Source organism: Bidens hawaiensis, unplaced genomic scaffold, assembly GCF_021521415.1.
Source record: "Bidens hawaiensis isolate Kalapana, Puna unplaced genomic scaffold, B.hawaiensis_p1.1 tig00041625_1, whole genome shotgun sequence".
Taxonomy (NCBI): domain Eukaryota; kingdom Viridiplantae; phylum Streptophyta; class Magnoliopsida; order Asterales; family Asteraceae; genus Bidens; species Bidens hawaiensis.
Genome location: NW_027497356.1, coordinates 1 through 17,631, shown reverse-complemented (window position 1 = coordinate 17,631; position 17,631 = coordinate 1). Strand labels below are relative to the sequence as shown.

General features: G+C 39.5%; 2 protein-coding genes across 2 annotated transcripts; one reads left to right on the top strand and one right to left on the bottom strand.

Annotated features, from left to right (window-relative positions):
• The first annotated feature begins 9,591 nt into the window (after positions 1-9,591).
• LOC143593043 (sorting nexin 2B-like) lies at positions 9,592-13,664 on the top strand. Its single transcript, XM_077072789.1, has 5 exons — positions 9,592-10,643; positions 12,631-12,840; positions 12,919-13,179; positions 13,256-13,342; positions 13,455-13,664. The coding sequence occupies exons 1-5, from the start codon at positions 9,840-9,842 to the stop codon at positions 13,533-13,535; spliced, it is 1,443 nt and encodes a 480-aa protein (XP_076928904.1). The 5' UTR covers positions 9,592-9,839; the 3' UTR covers positions 13,536-13,664.
• A 386-nt stretch (positions 13,665-14,050) lies between these two features.
• On the bottom strand, positions 14,051-17,448 carry LOC143593042 (putative leucine-rich repeat receptor-like protein kinase IMK3). Its single transcript, XM_077072788.1, has 2 exons — positions 15,358-17,448; positions 14,051-14,662 (listed from the first exon to the last, which is right to left on the bottom strand). Exons 1-2 carry the CDS (start codon positions 17,360-17,362, stop codon positions 14,052-14,054), a joined length of 2,616 nt encoding a protein of 871 aa, XP_076928903.1. The 5' UTR covers positions 17,363-17,448; the 3' UTR covers position 14,051.
• Positions 17,449-17,631: the final 183 nt, after the last annotated feature.

Below are 17,631 nucleotides of genomic sequence, written 5' to 3'. Positions count from 1 at the left end.
ACCCTACGCACCTGTAGGGTCAATAACAGGCCGATAGCCGCCGAACCCATCACCTGAACCCAAAGGAAATCCATCCAAGAGGTCAGGCAGATGGGAAGGTGGCAAAGATTGGCGAGAAGCCCCATGCGTACCTGATGGACCGGCCGTCGTTGCCGGTGGCAGGGGCATGGTAGCAGGCGCCGCGGTCGCCGCCGCGGGATCCGCAGCAATACTTACCTGCCGGCTCGGTGAAAGATGCTGTAAAAATCGCACTCACAGCCGGCGGTGACGTCATCTCAGCTGGAACAGTCGGCTCAAAGGAGTGAGCAACTGAACCAGCGGAAGCAGGCGCAGGCACCTGGGTCGTCGCCTCAGGTAGGCTGACCGGGCCTACCGTCATTGGCGGGGAGGTACTCCTCTGCGCTCCACCCTGGAATGCGTCAACATCCACGCCTGCGTAAAGAAGATAAGTGTTAAAAGGATATTAAGCTATGAAGATAAAAGCTAAAGGAAGTTGTACTTACGGGTTTTCTTGAGCCTGAAAGTACGGACGGGCGGGGATGAACCCGATGGAGCCGGCCTCTTCACGCCGGTCACCGTCGTCATCCTGGGCTCTTCAGTAACAGTTGTCACAGCCTCCGGAATGGTGATCTTATCACCACCGGGATTCCCCGCCACCTCTTCGCTCTCGGTCTCCGAGTCAGACAGAGGCACCGGATCGGCAGTGGAGGCCACCTTCTCTTTCCCCTTCCCGTCGGCAGCCTTCTTCTTCCGCACCAACGGAGAACCATCTGCGGATTCCTCATCAGAACATACGATTAAAGGAATTCCAGCAGAGGTTTCAACATTGAGGGGGCGAGGGTCGAATAGCGCCTTACCTGGCCGACGGGCGCTAAGGATCTCATGGCCTAGCGGATAGACCTCCACGAACCGATCCGCAGTTTGTTCTAGGATGGGCAACTCGTTCTCGTCTAGAGCCCGAGTACCCATCCGAGCGGGACCGTCAGCCTCCCGCGGGTTCAGGAGCGACTTCAAGTCGTTCCCCTCTGAAATAAACAAGAAAGAAGTTAGAAGAAATTCAAAATCAACAAAAAGAAAGAAAGCATACCGTAAGGAATAGAGTTCGACTCGTATTCAAGGACGATTGAGATTTTTTGCGCATCAGCCGCCTTCCACACCCGGCTCATCCCCAACATCACCATCCCGGACTCCGCAAACCGGTAAACCGGAGATTGGACCCGAGATATCTTCGAGAACCATTCCGCCTCCTCGTAGTTGGAGGCGTGAAGGCTGGGGAGAGCTTGCCCATTCTTAAACTTCATGGCAAGGGGGATGGCGCGAGCGGAGATGTAGAAGAACTCCCGCCTCCACGCGCGAAGACTGCGCTCGGTGGCACAAATCTTCAAACCCTTAACCCGGGTTATCAACGTATACCACCCCTGGATGCACCTCCAAGTGTAGAAGGTCATCAGGCGGTCAACATAGGGCTCAACGCCCAAAATCCGGCACACCCACTCGAAGTGGCGAATCTTGGCGATCGCCATGGGGTGCAACTCGGTCAAATGAACACCGTGCCTCTCAATGACACGGTAAACAAACTTTGTCAATGGGAACCTAAGATTCCCATAGACAAAGAATGCAGCATAAACCCCGATCTTGCCTCTGGGGGCATCGTACACAGTCTGATGGGGTTCAGGAAACTCAGGCTCGAGAGACTCGAGCATGAACTTCCTGACAACATACCGGTACAGATCGCCAGGCAGAGCACACTGGCACTCGCCAGCAGTACTCTTGTCATCGGCTGTGGATTCAACAACACGAGACGACATCTTGTGAAGGAAAGAAGAAAGCGATTTCGGGAGAATGCTTGCCTGAAAAGGGGAGTATTCGCCGGAAATCGCTTAAAAGATGAAGAGAAGAGTGAAAGTGTGGATTACAAAGAACCCTCTCCCCCTTTATATACTAATCGCAATTAATGCGATGCATTTAATGCGAAAGAGAGAGAAATCAGAGGTGCAATGAAACTATGACACGTGGCAAAAGCAAGCTGGCAACAGCTGTTGACAGCTTGCATACCATTAATTTCGCGGCTACGCGCCCGAAAAATCGTGCCCACGCGCCTGAAAAAGCGTCTGGAATGACCAGGTACTGTCACGTCACCTTAACTTCCTGCACGTCCTGACACAGTCAGAAGAAACCGTCGCACGACGTTTCAGAGGTTTGGACTGTTCTTATCCTTCCACCAACCCTTCGAATTTCAGAATTCAAAATTCAAAATTCAAAAAGTAAGCGGGAAAATACCCCTTACCTTGGCGAACAAGTAACCGTAAGACGGATGCGGGTACAGTGTTAAGGCAAAACCCTTCACATACCTAGCACCCGCAGGGAATTGAAGCCAAGTAAACCTTGGCAAACAAGTAACCGTAAGACGGATGCGGGTACAGTGTTAAGGCAAAACCCTTCACATACCTAGCACCCGCAGGGAATTGAAGCCAAGTAAACCTTGGCGAACAAGTAACCGTAAGACGGATGCGGGTACAGTGTTAAGGCAAAACCCTTCACATACCTAGCACCCGCAGGGAATTGAAGCCAAGTATACCTCGGCAACCAAGTAACTATAAGACGGGTGCGGGTACAGTGTAAAGGCAAAACCCTTCACATACCTAGCACCCGCAGGGAATTGACGCCAGGAATACCTTGGAAGTAAAGTAACCGTAAGACGAGCGCTGGTACAGTGTTAAGGCAAAACCCTTCACATACCTAGCGCTCCGCTGAGAATTGAAACCAAGAAGGATCTTCTGGGCAATGCTTGCGGAAACGGAAATAACATCCCCGCATAGCGGGAACGTCGAGAACTACGTTGTTTGAAGCTCCATGATGGAATTGGTGGTTATAACATAATTGATCACTATGTTCAAAACTACCAAAACCTCATGGAGAATCCACACAAGTGGGACTCAACGCTCCTGACTTGCGAAGAGGTTACAGACCTACCCGCATCATACCAAAAGACCAAGCAGGAAACTCGGGAATTTCTGCAAGTGACAAGGACTTCCGCGGGAAGAATCCCCATGGAAAACCTTAAAAACCCCTTTTCAAAACCCTTTGCTTAAGTCCAAAAGTTCACCTCACTTTATTAAACACGCATGAGAAGAACATTGGACTGGGGGGACTTGAAGAGGTAGGTCCCAGCAGAGCCCAGTTGGACCCGCAAGACTCACCTTGAACAGGGACGTCTGCGCAGAAACCAACTGGATCCGCAGGACCAACCATGCTCAGAGACGTGACGTCCTTACGCGCAGTACGCAAGCTGTTCCCGCAGGAAATGCCTCCCAATGGTGAAGGACTCCGCATGTCCCCGCAGCCTCGGATACAAGCCATAAGGGAAGGCCACCCGCGCAGCAAGGCTACACGCACAAGGCACTTAGCTCTCAATCACTCAGTGTCACCTGAAGGAATGAGCGAAGCCGGGAACAATCCCGCACAAGGGCGGGAGGGGGAATACTCCCGCCCAAATAAGCCAGTCCGTACGATACGGGAAGATCTTCTATACTGTACCTGACGAGGTATGGGAAAAAGATCTGACTAAAGATACGACAGCTTATTGACAACAGTATGGCGAGCAGCATGCTCCTGTACTGTATGTCACTATTAGCCACTGCCTACTCACCAACTCCTGTCATACCACGTGCGTAGCCGGCAGTTGGTGGAAAAGGAATAGTATACAGCAGGCCTGGTCACTATCAGCCGCTGCCTACCCACCAACTACCAGCAGGGCACGTGCGTAGGCTACTGTTGGTTGAACAGGAACACTGTTGCAGCCGGCCACACCTCCTTGGAAACCTACCTTCGGCTATAAATACCACAAATGGTATGACCATCATGACATATCTATTATCATCATAATATACCTGATATCTGCTCTAGCAATCTCTTAATATACATTTATATTTAAAGAGAAATCTAGTCTGATTCTCACGCCGGAGGGTGGTCACAAGGAGGAACCCCCCCTTCTCAGTGACAAGCTCACGGTGTCTGTTTTGCAGGTTATCAGAAGAACCATCTTCTCAGGGTCTAACCCCTCGTGGGAAACATTACTTAACCCCCAGATTATCTATAATCTGCCCGTGGGTTCACTTAGTGTTTCTTCATCAAGTAAAATCTAGGAATCTCATACTCGCTAATAATTATGATTTAGAATAAAAATTCATTCTTGATTCATTGATCCATCTTCAGTTAATACTGATGCTTCATTTTCCATTCAAGTTAGTTTTGCCTCTACTCAATATTTGACTTTCTGTTTCCATATGTACACACATTGATATAGCTATACTTGAAGCGTTTGGTAACTATGAAATACAGAAAAACCTAAACTATAAAAGAAATGAAAAGCAAAAAAAAAAAAACAAAGTCATGCTTAGGTGAGATGTTGTTAGATTGAGTTTTAAAAAACAGAATTAGTTAGTGTTGACAAAGATAGTTTCATGATCATGTCCTTCTCCCTTGTTTGGTGGGTTGTCCATCCAATGTTAGATCCTTTGCCCGACTATTATTTGGTTAAATATTGTTTCATGAAAAGTTTGTTATGCCTTTTTATTCCTTTAACCCCTAATAACAAGCACACCACCACTCATTCTTACCAAAAAAGTTGCTTATGGACCCTCTCATGTTTCAAGTTTAAAAAGTGCATTCTCTTTACTCTTTAAATAAATAAAATATATTTACTTTGATCTGTAACTTACTCTAGTATCAAATTAACTTATATTACTATTTTCAATTGGTTAATAATAGGTAAATAATATTTAGTAACTTAGTTAATACATTGACGCCATCTACATCAAAGAGTCAAAATAAAATTACTACACGAATTGATTCAATGCGTAGTATTGAATTTTTGATAATTACTAATTAATGTGACTTTGATTTGAGTCTAAACAAAAAGCCATTCCTCATGCTGAATTCCTCATGGTCAGAAATACGCATGTCATGATTAGCATTAACGGCGGATTTTGAACTATGCAGTCCATGAGAATGAGAGCATGCGGAACACCTTTCAAATAAAATCAAACATGAGAGATAGTTTCACCTTGACAAAACAAATGAAGTAAAGAATCATGTTGAATCCATGACTTGTAAGGATGGCTACTAGGTTTTTATCCCATTGGCCATTGCACCATGACATGAAGGACAGGTATGTTAAAAAATGCACGCCCTACCTATGAAACTCTAATTACTAGAACCAAATGCTTGATGACATGCCTACAGTCCCAACCAAAATAAAAGTAAATGATAATAATAATTATTATTATATATAACAAAGTATAACTTTGGTGCCGCAATACACCGATTGATCCATTTGGCATGATGTGATTGGGCCAGGTAATTCATGTAATTTTTGTTTTCTTTTTTGGTTTAAATTTGATAATTAAAATGGTTATTTGCGTCCACTCACCGTCGTCAAGTCTGGGACCAACAATGCTCGGGTTTTACGAATGACTGGTGGGTTTACCGACATGAACTATCTTCAGCAAAATTAACTGAATTAGCCTCGAAACACATCCACATGCCCGAGACCGATATCGCTCGGGTTTTACCAACACCATGGATGATTGGTCCACTTGGCAACATGTGATTGGGCAAAGCAATTTAATTTTCTTTTTTAAAAAAATTGATAATTAAACGGTTATTCACGTCGACTTACCGCCGCAACGTCTGGGACCGACAATGTTCGGGTTTTACAAACAATATGGTTTTATCGACCTTTTTGTTTTAGTTCCGGTGTCGTGTCGTACGAACGCAACCAAACCGACCGACTTTTCCTCGAGTCCTCGACTCACCAACAATGTTGGGGTTTTACCAATGTCCAGGTTTACCGACCAAACAAACATCGTCTTAGTATTTATATGTTAATCTTTTTATATGTTAATTTGAGGGGGGGAAAGTAGGTTTAGTTTCGGTACCGTAACATACGTAGCCAATACCGACCGAATTCGCGTTACTCGTGGTTGTCAAGCTCGGTTTTTACCAACCGAACTCTCCGGGCAACGAGTGCGGGGAAATAAGGTTCATTACTGTTACGATATTTTTAATATGTTAATTTTTTGAATTTAGTGTCGGTATCTTAACAAACTTAACCCATTCCAACTAAACCCACATTAGTGCACCGCAACAACGTGATGGGCTCCTCATAAACAAATCTGACCTGACCCAGCGCAACGCACCGAGCGAAATACTAGTTAAACAATTAAACATAAAATTTTGAGTCGATACAATATTCATATCAAGATCGGTAACCTTCGTCTGCGCACAATAGGTTTGGACTTATAAGGCAATAGGTGATTGGAGCTTCATGTTCCTTAAATGTTAACTATGGGTAGGAAGTTGTGTTTTGGACCTATGATGTAATTACACTACACTATAATTACACTACGTGTAAATATAATTACGCTACTTGATTTTCATAATTAGAATGTGTAAATATAGGTGGTCGATAGTGACTCGCAGAGCCCGAGGAACCAAATATTTAGTAGAATAGGCTTTGCGATTCAAAAGGGATAGCGGCGCAGCTTGTTGCTCGCTTACCCATTATCCAGATGTAGTTCGGTTTGTGTTATATATAAAAGGATCACTTAAGAAAAAAAAATAAAAAATCGTACATTAACTTTCTCCATCATAACAAACATTAAAAGTGCTATAACACTAAAGAGGTGATGGGGTGTTCTTAAGATAAAAGATACAAACACATTTAAAGGCAATGTATGCGACGAGGCCCTCCGTGTCGCTGCATTAAAACACTTGATGATAAATGGCACTGGAAGAACAGTCAATCCTTTGACACAAATACTCTAATTGTGGATGAAACTAAACATGCAATTCTCTTACATTCAATACTTATAACTACTTTATCCATTTATAAGTATTCTTTGAGTTACTCTCACATTGGCGTGTGGTCATGAGACCTAACCCTTTTGGCGTAACATGTTTTATCTTTTATCAACATTCTAACCTTAAAACGAATACAAACTTCTGAACCAGAAACTACACCAATCTTTTGTTACTACGTCATAAACCCATTTATGTGTTGTTTCCAAACATTCTACAATACAACTACTTTCATTTCTCTTTTAAGTAAATTTGATTACATTATGAATTTAGCATGTGTATATATAAATGATTGCTAAATGTAAATTAAAATATGTAATTACTAAAGTTGATGTGAAATCATATTTCAAGATTTTAATATATTGTGTTAACCATTTTGAGTGTATAGTTGCAAACAAGCATGCTCAAGAAAAAAAGAGTTATGATTGTCAAGTGACTAACACAAAGCAGCATTCATCATATCATTGAGTACCTAAATTTTGTTATTGTGATTTTTTTTTATCTTTATATGGTTTCAATTTAGGAGTTTTTGAATAATAACGCACCTAAACCCACGGAAATGTGTAGGAATAGTTTTCAAACTATTTGCGTGTACTTGTTTCGTCTTTCGATGCATAAAGTTTAACATCTTGCATAATTATAATAGTGTGACTAGAATGGTATCAAGAGAATTCACATATTATTCATTCATATGAAACCCAATCTTTACCCTACTTATTATTGATTTTCACATCACAAGGTAATTTTATTTCACATCATAAGAAAATATTTAGAAAAAAAGTCTTGATATATATAGGTTAATGTCTAAAGACAATCATGTTTGTGTGTGTGTATTGTGGGAAATAGTAAATATATTAAACTTACTTTGAAAGGCTGATAAACTAATTTGTGGGTTAAAATATGTTCAAGACTCTTAGTATTGGGTATGTAGTCATGTAGCATGAAATGTCCTCATGAGGGCATCCTCGTGAAAAAGTGGGGTACTTTCAACCAAATAGTTGTGAATTCAAATCCTGTAGATATATGTGTCATGCTTTCAGAACTAGATATAGAATTAATAGGGAGTTTGTATGTGTTTGCGGGTGAAAAACATGTAGCATGAAGTATTATAGTAAGATGTCTAAAGCTTCAGCTAAAATGGCTATATATGTGTTCTATATATTATAAAATGATAGATAATCAATTAATATTTTTAGGTAACTTAATTAAAAATATGTAAATTTCATTTAATAGTTTTATAATTTTTGGCAGATAAAAATTCATTTTATTTGAAATTATTACTTGTAGATGACCTTAATAAATCACTAGGTCTGTAATTCTGGATGATATATTAATCAGTTTCTTCAAAACTAGTTTTAAATTGGAATAATTATATAGAATAGTAACCAAATATGTTTAGAAAATTTTATAATCACAAGTTCACAACATCAAGCTTGTTGGGCTCCAATTAAGAGGAATCAAAAGCACAGGGACGAAACAGATTCAGAAATGGCCCAAATGTTGACTCACGCCCAACATACAGGCCCATTTATGGCATTTACTAAAAACAAACACAAAACTTGATTTTGGACATGAAAACACAAATTTGAACAGCAATCAACAGAACCGTTATGAATTATACTTCGAAGTTTGAACACACGAACAGTTATTACCAAAGTCAATGATGCGGAATCCTTATTGAGGATGACAATGAATCCAGCATCCATTTTTTTGAAGGGATATTATGTTATTAGTAATTCTATAGCATATTTTGTTTTAATCACATGTAACCAATCAACATTCAAATTACACAAGATTCAATATATCTCAACACAAGTAGTAGTAAATGTCTAGCAACATGCAATATTTCCTAATAAGACATTATATGTTACATCCAAATCACCCCCCGTTGCTTATTGATCTCTTACCTCACATATTTCAACTCAATTGTACATGGTAAGATATAAATTATACATTTATTATAAATATCGCGTGAACACGGAACACAAATCATTATCCGTCTAATATAACGTGAGACACATTAGATGTCAATGTAGTTAAAATGAGATTTGTTTCACTTGCCTAGATCAATCGTGGTGCGCAAATAGACATTGTTTTGATGCTATCAAGTTAATTCAAGCGCCGAGATTTGTTTTCATTAGATTGTGTATCAAGAGGTTCTAAGATACCAACCTGGCATTTAAGCTACATAAACAAATCTCGTTTAATTATATGACGTTAAGTCATATTAAATAGCTTTAAACCATAAATGTACAAATCAAATTATCGGCCTCCTCTCTTGTCTTTTTTAACGTTTCATTCGCATACGAAAGTGATAATTATGGGGTTCAAACGAGAAGATTAGGGGGGGGGGGATAAAAGCATATACAAGTAGTAGATTTTTTTAAACGACCAGCAGTAGATGCATTTAATGATGTGCATTTTCAAAAAGACGCAACCCTGATATAAATTACTTGGGCTTGAGTTTAATATAAATTCGTTTTGAGTTCTATATGCAAAACCCACAATTCACAATCACGTTGGGCTACACGGGTCAATTCTTATATCAATTTAACATGTTCACAAGTTAACTCTTTCATTTTTGTAAGATTCACCGGTTAAACGTTTTCACAAAATACTTGACTAAACATTAACCAAAAGAAAAAGACACAAAAGTTGTTTTGGGTTTAGTGGCTCGGTAACTGAAACAAAGTCTATTAAACACCGAAGTTCCAAATTATCTCGAAAAATGAAGGAATTTGCGTTAAAAAAAAACAAAAATAAGAAAGATAAGATTAAGATCGAAAAGTGGATTGAATGTCAACGCTAACACTGGCCGTGTAAACTCCGAAACAACAACTAGTACAGTGCCGGCGACGATATCTTCTCTCACTCCGCCACTATTTGTCTCTCTACATTAATATTAATATTATCCCCAATTTCAAACCCTAACATTTCAATCAATCATTTCTTCTTCAATTCCTCAATCCACTTCACCAATGATGTCATACGATGATCAATTCGCTGAGATTCCGACCTCGGATGATCCTCTTACACATTCACCATCCTTCCAAAACCCTAACTCCTTCATTGACCCGCCATCGTACGCAGAAGCAGTGTTCAGATCATTCGACAACACTCAAATCAACCAACACCATGGTCATGATGATGTTGTTTCCACGTCAGCACCGTCAGCCAGTCACACGTTTCTAAAAATCTCAGTTAACGATCCACGGAAGAAACACGATTTAACCGATTTAGCCTACTTGGTTGGTTCGGGAGGGAAGAATTACTTGACGTATTTGATAACTACATTTACGAACCTTCCGGAGTTTAACGGGACGGATTTTAGTGTTCGGAGACGGTTTAAGGAAGTTGTGATGTTGTCGGATAGGTTATCAGAGTCGTACCGAGGGTTTTTTATCCCAACGAGGCCGGATAAAGGTGTGGTGGAGAGCCAGGTGATGCAGAAGCATGAGTTTGTTGAGCAGAGACGGGTGGCGTTGGAGAAGTATTTTAGGAAGCTGGCTGCGCATCCGGTTATTAGGCGGAGTGAGGATTTGAGGGTGTTTTTGCAGGTGCAGGGGGATCTGCCGTTGATGAAGACGGAGAATGTGGATGCAGTGGTGAATCGGGGGACAGGAGGGGGTGATTTGGTTAGGAGGTTTAAGGAGTTGAGGCAGTCGGTTACGTATGGTTGGGGTGGGACGAAGCCACCTTTGGTGGAAGAGGATAAGGATTTCTTGGAGAGGAAGATGAAGTTGCAGGATTTTGAGGTGCAGTTGAGTAATGTGTCTCTGCAGGTTAGTTGTTCATGTATCGTGTTTGCATTTTTATTGGTTTACGGTTAATTTAATCGATTGTTTGCTTAGAATCTAGAGTTTTAATTTTTATTCCGTGCCATTGATGCGTAGGACTTTGGGACTTTAGGGAGCGGGGTGCAATTTGGTGACCGAGAATTAGGAAATATATGTGTTTTAACGGATTAGATAGGAATAAAAAATTATGGTTATGCATTGCAAGATATTGGTGGGATTTTTACTAATCGAAATTGCAATTGGTGGGACTTTAGCGGGTATGATTGATTGCAAGCTATTATGCTGGTTTAGTTTGTTATTGAGGTGATGGCTACCATGGATGCAGTTAGATTTTTATTGAGGGTGTGTTTATCTTCAACTGTAAATGTTTTTTTTTCATGATCGAAAACTATGCCTTTATTAGCAAAATTGTTATGTTAATACATAATAACAATGCTTAATTATAGAACATTGAGAGTGGTAGATGCTTGACGTTGAGGTACTGATCAAAGCTAGAGAGAAGTATGCTTCTAAATACCTTAGTTAGCTAGAGAAAATATGGTGTCAAAAAGAGTGTTACTGGTCTGTGCTAAGTTTCAATTGATTGACAGACGAAATATAAAATTGATTTGTTGATTGGATTGCTGAAATTGATAAATTGCATAACAAGGAACACGTTAGCTTATTTAGATTAAAAATACGTAAAAGTGGTCACACCAAGTTTCGGGTTCAATACATTTAATACTAACAATCGGATTCATATGATATCCTTGTCACTACATAGACAAAGCTTAGATAATCACATTCATAAATTGAATAAACAGTAGACTCTTCAACCAAACAATAAATCTTCTAACGATTTTAGATTGAATAGTGTATATTGTATGATAAGAGTTTTTACCAATTATCAATCTATTATTCAACGGTGGCAACTATGCCACTGTGTTCTTTAATGATGATCAACCACTAGCAGAAACAATGATACAACGTGTGATAACACATGCAATTACAAAAGGTGTCAGCTATTTAGCAACTTAGAATGAAAATATGCCTAGTATACTTACAAAGCAGATTGAATACTAAATGAAATCAAACCCTTGACATTGATGTAACCACGAATGAACTAGCCACTTATGGTTGTGTATAATGATGATGATGATGGTTGTGTCTAATTGATGTTTGAATCACTTGTGTCACTAAAAAATTCTGTCACTCTTCTGTCTCTAGTCTCCATTGGTGAATAATGAACACTGTTAAAAAAATTCCCATAAAGACCATGCTGGGTCAGCGTGATCTGCACCGACCTTGGGTTGCTTATGCCCCTGATCCTCTGTGGTACATTGCCACAAATCCGGAGGCTGTTCAGCGTATACACTACGCTAGGTCTACGGTGACTTTGCAAAATTCTTTATTTCTTGATTGTACTTGCGTTTGACACCTAATCTTGTGTATTAAAACATGCAAACAGCATGCAAGAACACATCAGTTGATTGGTGGTTCAATTTTTTTGCTTCTAATTAGTCAGCATACGAGTAGTCTCATTAAGAAGATAAACTACTAAAAGTATTTGCTATTTTGAGAGGTGAACGGGATCAACAAGCCATACTTAAAGATTTAACAATCATGTTTTAAGGCTATGGCGATTGTTTAATGGCTGTGGATAATGGATATGAACTTCTGCCATCTCCTGAATGTGGGTCGCTTATTTACCACATGTACAAACATCTTTGAACTACAGTTGTTATATCTGCATTATATGTTTTTCCTTGAGCACGTATGCACTGTAATATGTTTTGTATTATTGTCTTTGTCTTAACATAAATCCTATTTGTTTTATTAACCTAATTTCTTCTTTCTTGCTTTTTTTGATGAATAAATCACTATTTGACTATTGCTAAAACAAGTGTGAGCTATATAGGGACCATATTAAAAGTTTAGTATGTTTTCTTTTAACCGTTGCACGACTTAATTTCATCATCTTGTTCAAATGCAGGCTGAGTCTCTTGTTAAAGCTCAACAAGACATAGGTGAAACCATGGGACAATTAGGTTTAGTGTTTGTGAAACTAACCAAATTTGAAACTGAAGAAGCTGTGTTCATCTCTCAGAAAACAAGAGCCAAAGATATGAAAAACATAGCCACGTCTTCTGTTAAAGCAAGCAGATTGTATCGGGAGTTGAATTCACAAACCATTAAACATCTGGTAGGTTCTAGAAACCTTATTATTATAGTTATATGATATCATATTAGTAAGAGCAACAAATTGTTCTGGTGTGCACAGGACAAACTTCATGACTATCTAGGGGTGATGTTAGATGTGAATAATGCATATTCAGATCGATCAAATGCTTTGTTGACACTGCAAACCGTTGTAACAGAGATTTCAATTCTAAATTCAAGAATTGAAAAGCTTGAAACAGCTGCATTTAAGGTATTTGGTGCAGACAGATCTAGAATTCAGAAAATAGATGAGTTGAAAGAAACTTTGAGAGTTGCAGAAGATGCCAAAAACCACGCAATCGAAGAATATAAACGTATAAAGGTAAAACAGTGTTTAGAGATCTTGATTATTGGTGTTTAAATGATAGCTATAGTAATAATAATATGCTAAAATGCAGGATACTAACAAGACGGAATTTGAGAGGCTTGATGAAGAGAAGCGTGAAGATTTCCTTGGGATGTTGAAAGGATTTGTTGTTAATCAGGTGCGATATTCTTATAATTTTATGTTTAATCCTTGCTACATATATTTAATCGTGTTTCTTTATTATTAAGTATAATTTAAATGAAGCATATTGTGGTTTGTTTGTGTAACAGGCAGGATATGCAGAAAAGATGGCAAGTGTATGGGAAACATTTGCAAAGGAAACAAGTGGATATGCACAAAATAGTAGCTGAAAGCTGGCTGCATGTTTTATGTTTTTGTTAATGATCTTGTAAGTGCATATTAATTTGCCACTACCTAAATTTTGTGCAGCACCCAACCCAATATTATTTCTAAAGTGTTAAAAATGCCTGGTCTCTTTATATTTTACACTTTTTAAACTATGTCAAATTTTAAATTTCTTTTTAAGTAATACATTACTTGCAATTGTAACTTGTAAGCGACTCATTGCTGTTTCATTCGAACCAAATTCTGATTGAATTATCAACTGAATTGGACTTGAATTGACCCACACACAAAATCGACAGTTAACTGAATTCATCGAACCCTATTTGAAACAACAAAAATAACAAAACCAATCTGTTATAAAACTAAAAAGAAAACTAAAATGTTGGTTACAGGTGCAGTTTTAACTCGTAACCAAACCAAACAATGCTAACCCAAAACTTTCTACTTCTAGAAACTGTATTTACAACGACAGCCAAAAACCTCAAGAATGAACTGATGGTCCATAAACTACTCACCTAACTTCATTCCCTAGTCGAAGGGCCACAACCTTCATCTCCAGAGCTTGTGGCGGTTTCCGGTCTAATTTGCTCAAGCTGCTGAAGAACTAGTTGCGCCTCGGGCCGAGCTGATGGAGTTGGATCAACACAATGCAAAGCAAGTTTCAAAGTATTCAACAACTCATCACCAATTGCAGTAGCATCCTTCATCAAGTCCAAATCAAACACTTCATTAGTCCACTCTTCTTTAACAATAGAAGCCACCCATTGAGGCAAATCCACACCATCAGCCACCTCTCCCGGCGACTTTCCGGTTAGGAGTTCTAACATAATAACACCAAGACTGTACATATCAGTCTTGGTGTTGGCTTTCTTGAGCTTGGAAAGCTCGGGTGCCCGGTACCCGAGTGCACCTGCGGTTGCAACCACATTCAAATTCGCAGCAGTCGTCATTAGCCGTGACAAACCATAGTCCCCGATCTTAGGGTTGAGATGATCATCAAGAAGAACATTGTTTGATGTTAAGTTTCCATGGATTATGTTTTGTTGTGTGTGGAGGTTAACTAAACCTCTTGTCATTCCTTTCATTATTCTCATCCTAGTCGACCAATTAATCGGTGTATTTGGTCCTCGAGCTACACCAAAACACAATAAAAGATTAGATTCATGAATGTTATAAAATAAAAATAAATAACAAAAAACAAGAATATTAAATGAGGGGATTGGATCTTATTCGTCTATATATGTGTTTTGCTTAACATAAGAACCCATTACAAGTAAACTCACAGACCCTATTAATACCATGCTAGGGTGGCAATTTCCGACATGACACGGAAATAATTAGGTTTAGGTGGGCATATCTAACCCATTTAAAAAACAGGTCACGCTCGGGTTGCCTGTTAAACCCATTCAGCTAAACGAGTCGACCGACTACCTCGTTTATGACTCTTATCAACCCAACTTTTACAACTCAAATACCACGTATTTATCACCCGCCAACCGTTTGACACAACTAGATAATTGGTTAAACAGGTCATGTTCGGGTTGCCTGCTTAACCCGTTTAGTTAAACAGGTCGACCCACTAACCCGTTCAACCGATTTTTTACAGCTAACCAACTCGATTAACATGAATACAACTTGGTTATCACCTGTCAACCCATATAACAAGTTTAGATAAATGATTAAACAGGTCATGTTCGTGTCACGCGAATTTAAGTGTGTGCAAGTTAGCCTTCAAGCGGGCTAAAGGTAGAAAACCAATAAAATCTGGATTTGAACATATAACCCTGAATGTGTGTGTGTATGCATATGTATGTGTGAAGAAAGTACCATGAAGGAAAGAAGCAAGGCTTCCTTTAGGCATATAATCAAAAACAAGAAGTTTCTCCCCTTTCGGACCCAAATAATAAGACCTCATTGCCAACAAATTCAGATGCCTAATTCTCCCAAGTGAATTAACCTCATTTTTAAGCTCCTTTTGGTTCTTTGTAATTCTTTCTCTCAATCTCTTCACAGCCACTTGAATCCCTTCGACTAATGTAGCCCTATAAACGGTCCCATAAGTACTCTTCCCCATTATCTCCGCTGTTGCACACAACAAATCATCCGCTGTAAACTGCACCCCACCTTCAAAATGCACTAGCTTCCCTCCACCCTCTCCCGCCCCTTCCGCCGCCACCTCCGTCGGAGTTTCCTTCGTGGGCCCCACTTGATCGCTATCCTTTTCTTTCACTTTATCTTCTTTCTTTAACAAGCAACATAAAACTATACAACATAATAATAGAAAACCTGCTATTAAAGCTCCACCTACAATGAGCAAGATTTCTTTAAACTTTCTTTTCCGGTGGCGGCTCTCTGGTGGAGACATGCCGACGCACGTGGTGGACGGACTGTACCCACAAAGATCAAGATTACCCGCGAAAACACTCGGGTCGAATTTTTTAAGTTGACCCGGGACTTGACCGGATAGATTGTTGTAGGATACATTCAATGATGCAAGATTTAGTTGACCACCCAAGAAACCTGGGATTTGACCAGTGAGATTATTATGAGCTAAATTTAATGAAGTGAGTGACTTCAAATCTTTAAAGTTGTTAGGTATGCTGCCATTAATGGAATTATAAGAAAGATCCAAGCCTTTAAGGTTAACAAGATTCCCTATTTCAACTGGGATTTCATCATTAAACTGGTTATGACTGAAAGAAATCAGTTCAAGATCAGTCAACTTGGTCAAAGAGACTGGAATTCTTCCAGTGAAGAAATTATGGTCAAAAGTCAAACCTTTGACCAAGGGTTTAGTACCATTTACCCCACCACCCCAAGAATCAGGAATCACCCCTGAAAAAATATTGTACTGGAGAGATAAAAACATGAGTGAACTGGACTGAGTGAGAGACACAGGAATGGAGTTTGACAATGAATTCAAACTCAAATTGATATTAGAAAGCAAAGTACAATTCCCAAGGGATTCAGGGATTCCACCCACCAATGAATTGTTACTAAAGTCAAGATCTTGAAGCAGTTTACATGAACCCAATGTGGCAGGAATCAAACCTGTAAACTTATTATTATACAACTGCAGCCCTCTAAGATTTGGCAAGAACCCTAACTCCTTTGGAATTGAACCACCAATTCCATTATCATGGAGACTAAGCTTTCTTAGAGCTTGAAACTGACCAATTTTTGAAGTGATTTGACCACCTAAGCCTCTCCATGGAAGCTGTATCACAATAACCTGACCTTGAGCACACTTGATGCCTTCCCAACCACCAGAACAAGCTCCATAACCACTATCATTCCAGCTTTTCAAGAAACCATTTGGGTCAGTTAACCCTAGTTTAAAAGATTGAAGGGCTTTAAAGTCTGATTGGGTTACTATTATACCATCCCAAGATTGGCTTGAAACAACTAAGGGTAGGCTGCAAATTAGTAGGTGTTTTAGTAAGGTGTAACAAAGTGTGTTTTTCTTGCATTTTTGGTGTAAAGATTGGATTTTTAGTGATGGGTGTAGTATGAAGGTGAAAAAGTTTGTGTTTTTCTTGCATTTTTGGTGTAAAGATTGGATTTTTTTAAATGGGTATATGTTAAAAGATGTGGAAATTAGTAGGTGTAGAAAAAAGGTGAAAAAGTTTGTGTTTTTCTTGCATTCTTGAATCTTTTTCTTCCACTTTTGGTGTAAAGATTGGATTTTTGGTGTGTTTTTCTTGCATTCTTGAATCTTTTGAAATGGGTATGTGATGAAACAGAGTAGGTGTAGAATGAAGGTGAAGCAGTGTGTGTGAAAATGGAGGGTTTGGGGAGAAGGGTATTTTTGGAAAATGAAAATGGAGGCCATTGATGAAGGAAGAAGAAAGAAGTGGAGGGTTTTAGTTTTAGTAGTGAAAGATGAATAGTGTGATGGATGTGATGGGTGATGAAAGTTGCTGATGTCTGCACGTGATGAGCACGCTACCGGACTCAGATATCAACGCAGGTATCTTCTTGTTTAACAAGCAGGGGTAATATAAATATACAAATACAAATATTGGTTGTACTGACCGTATAAAGTCTAAAGAGGCACAGAAGTCAGAAGGTATAAGAAACAAGTAGTATTTTATAAAAATC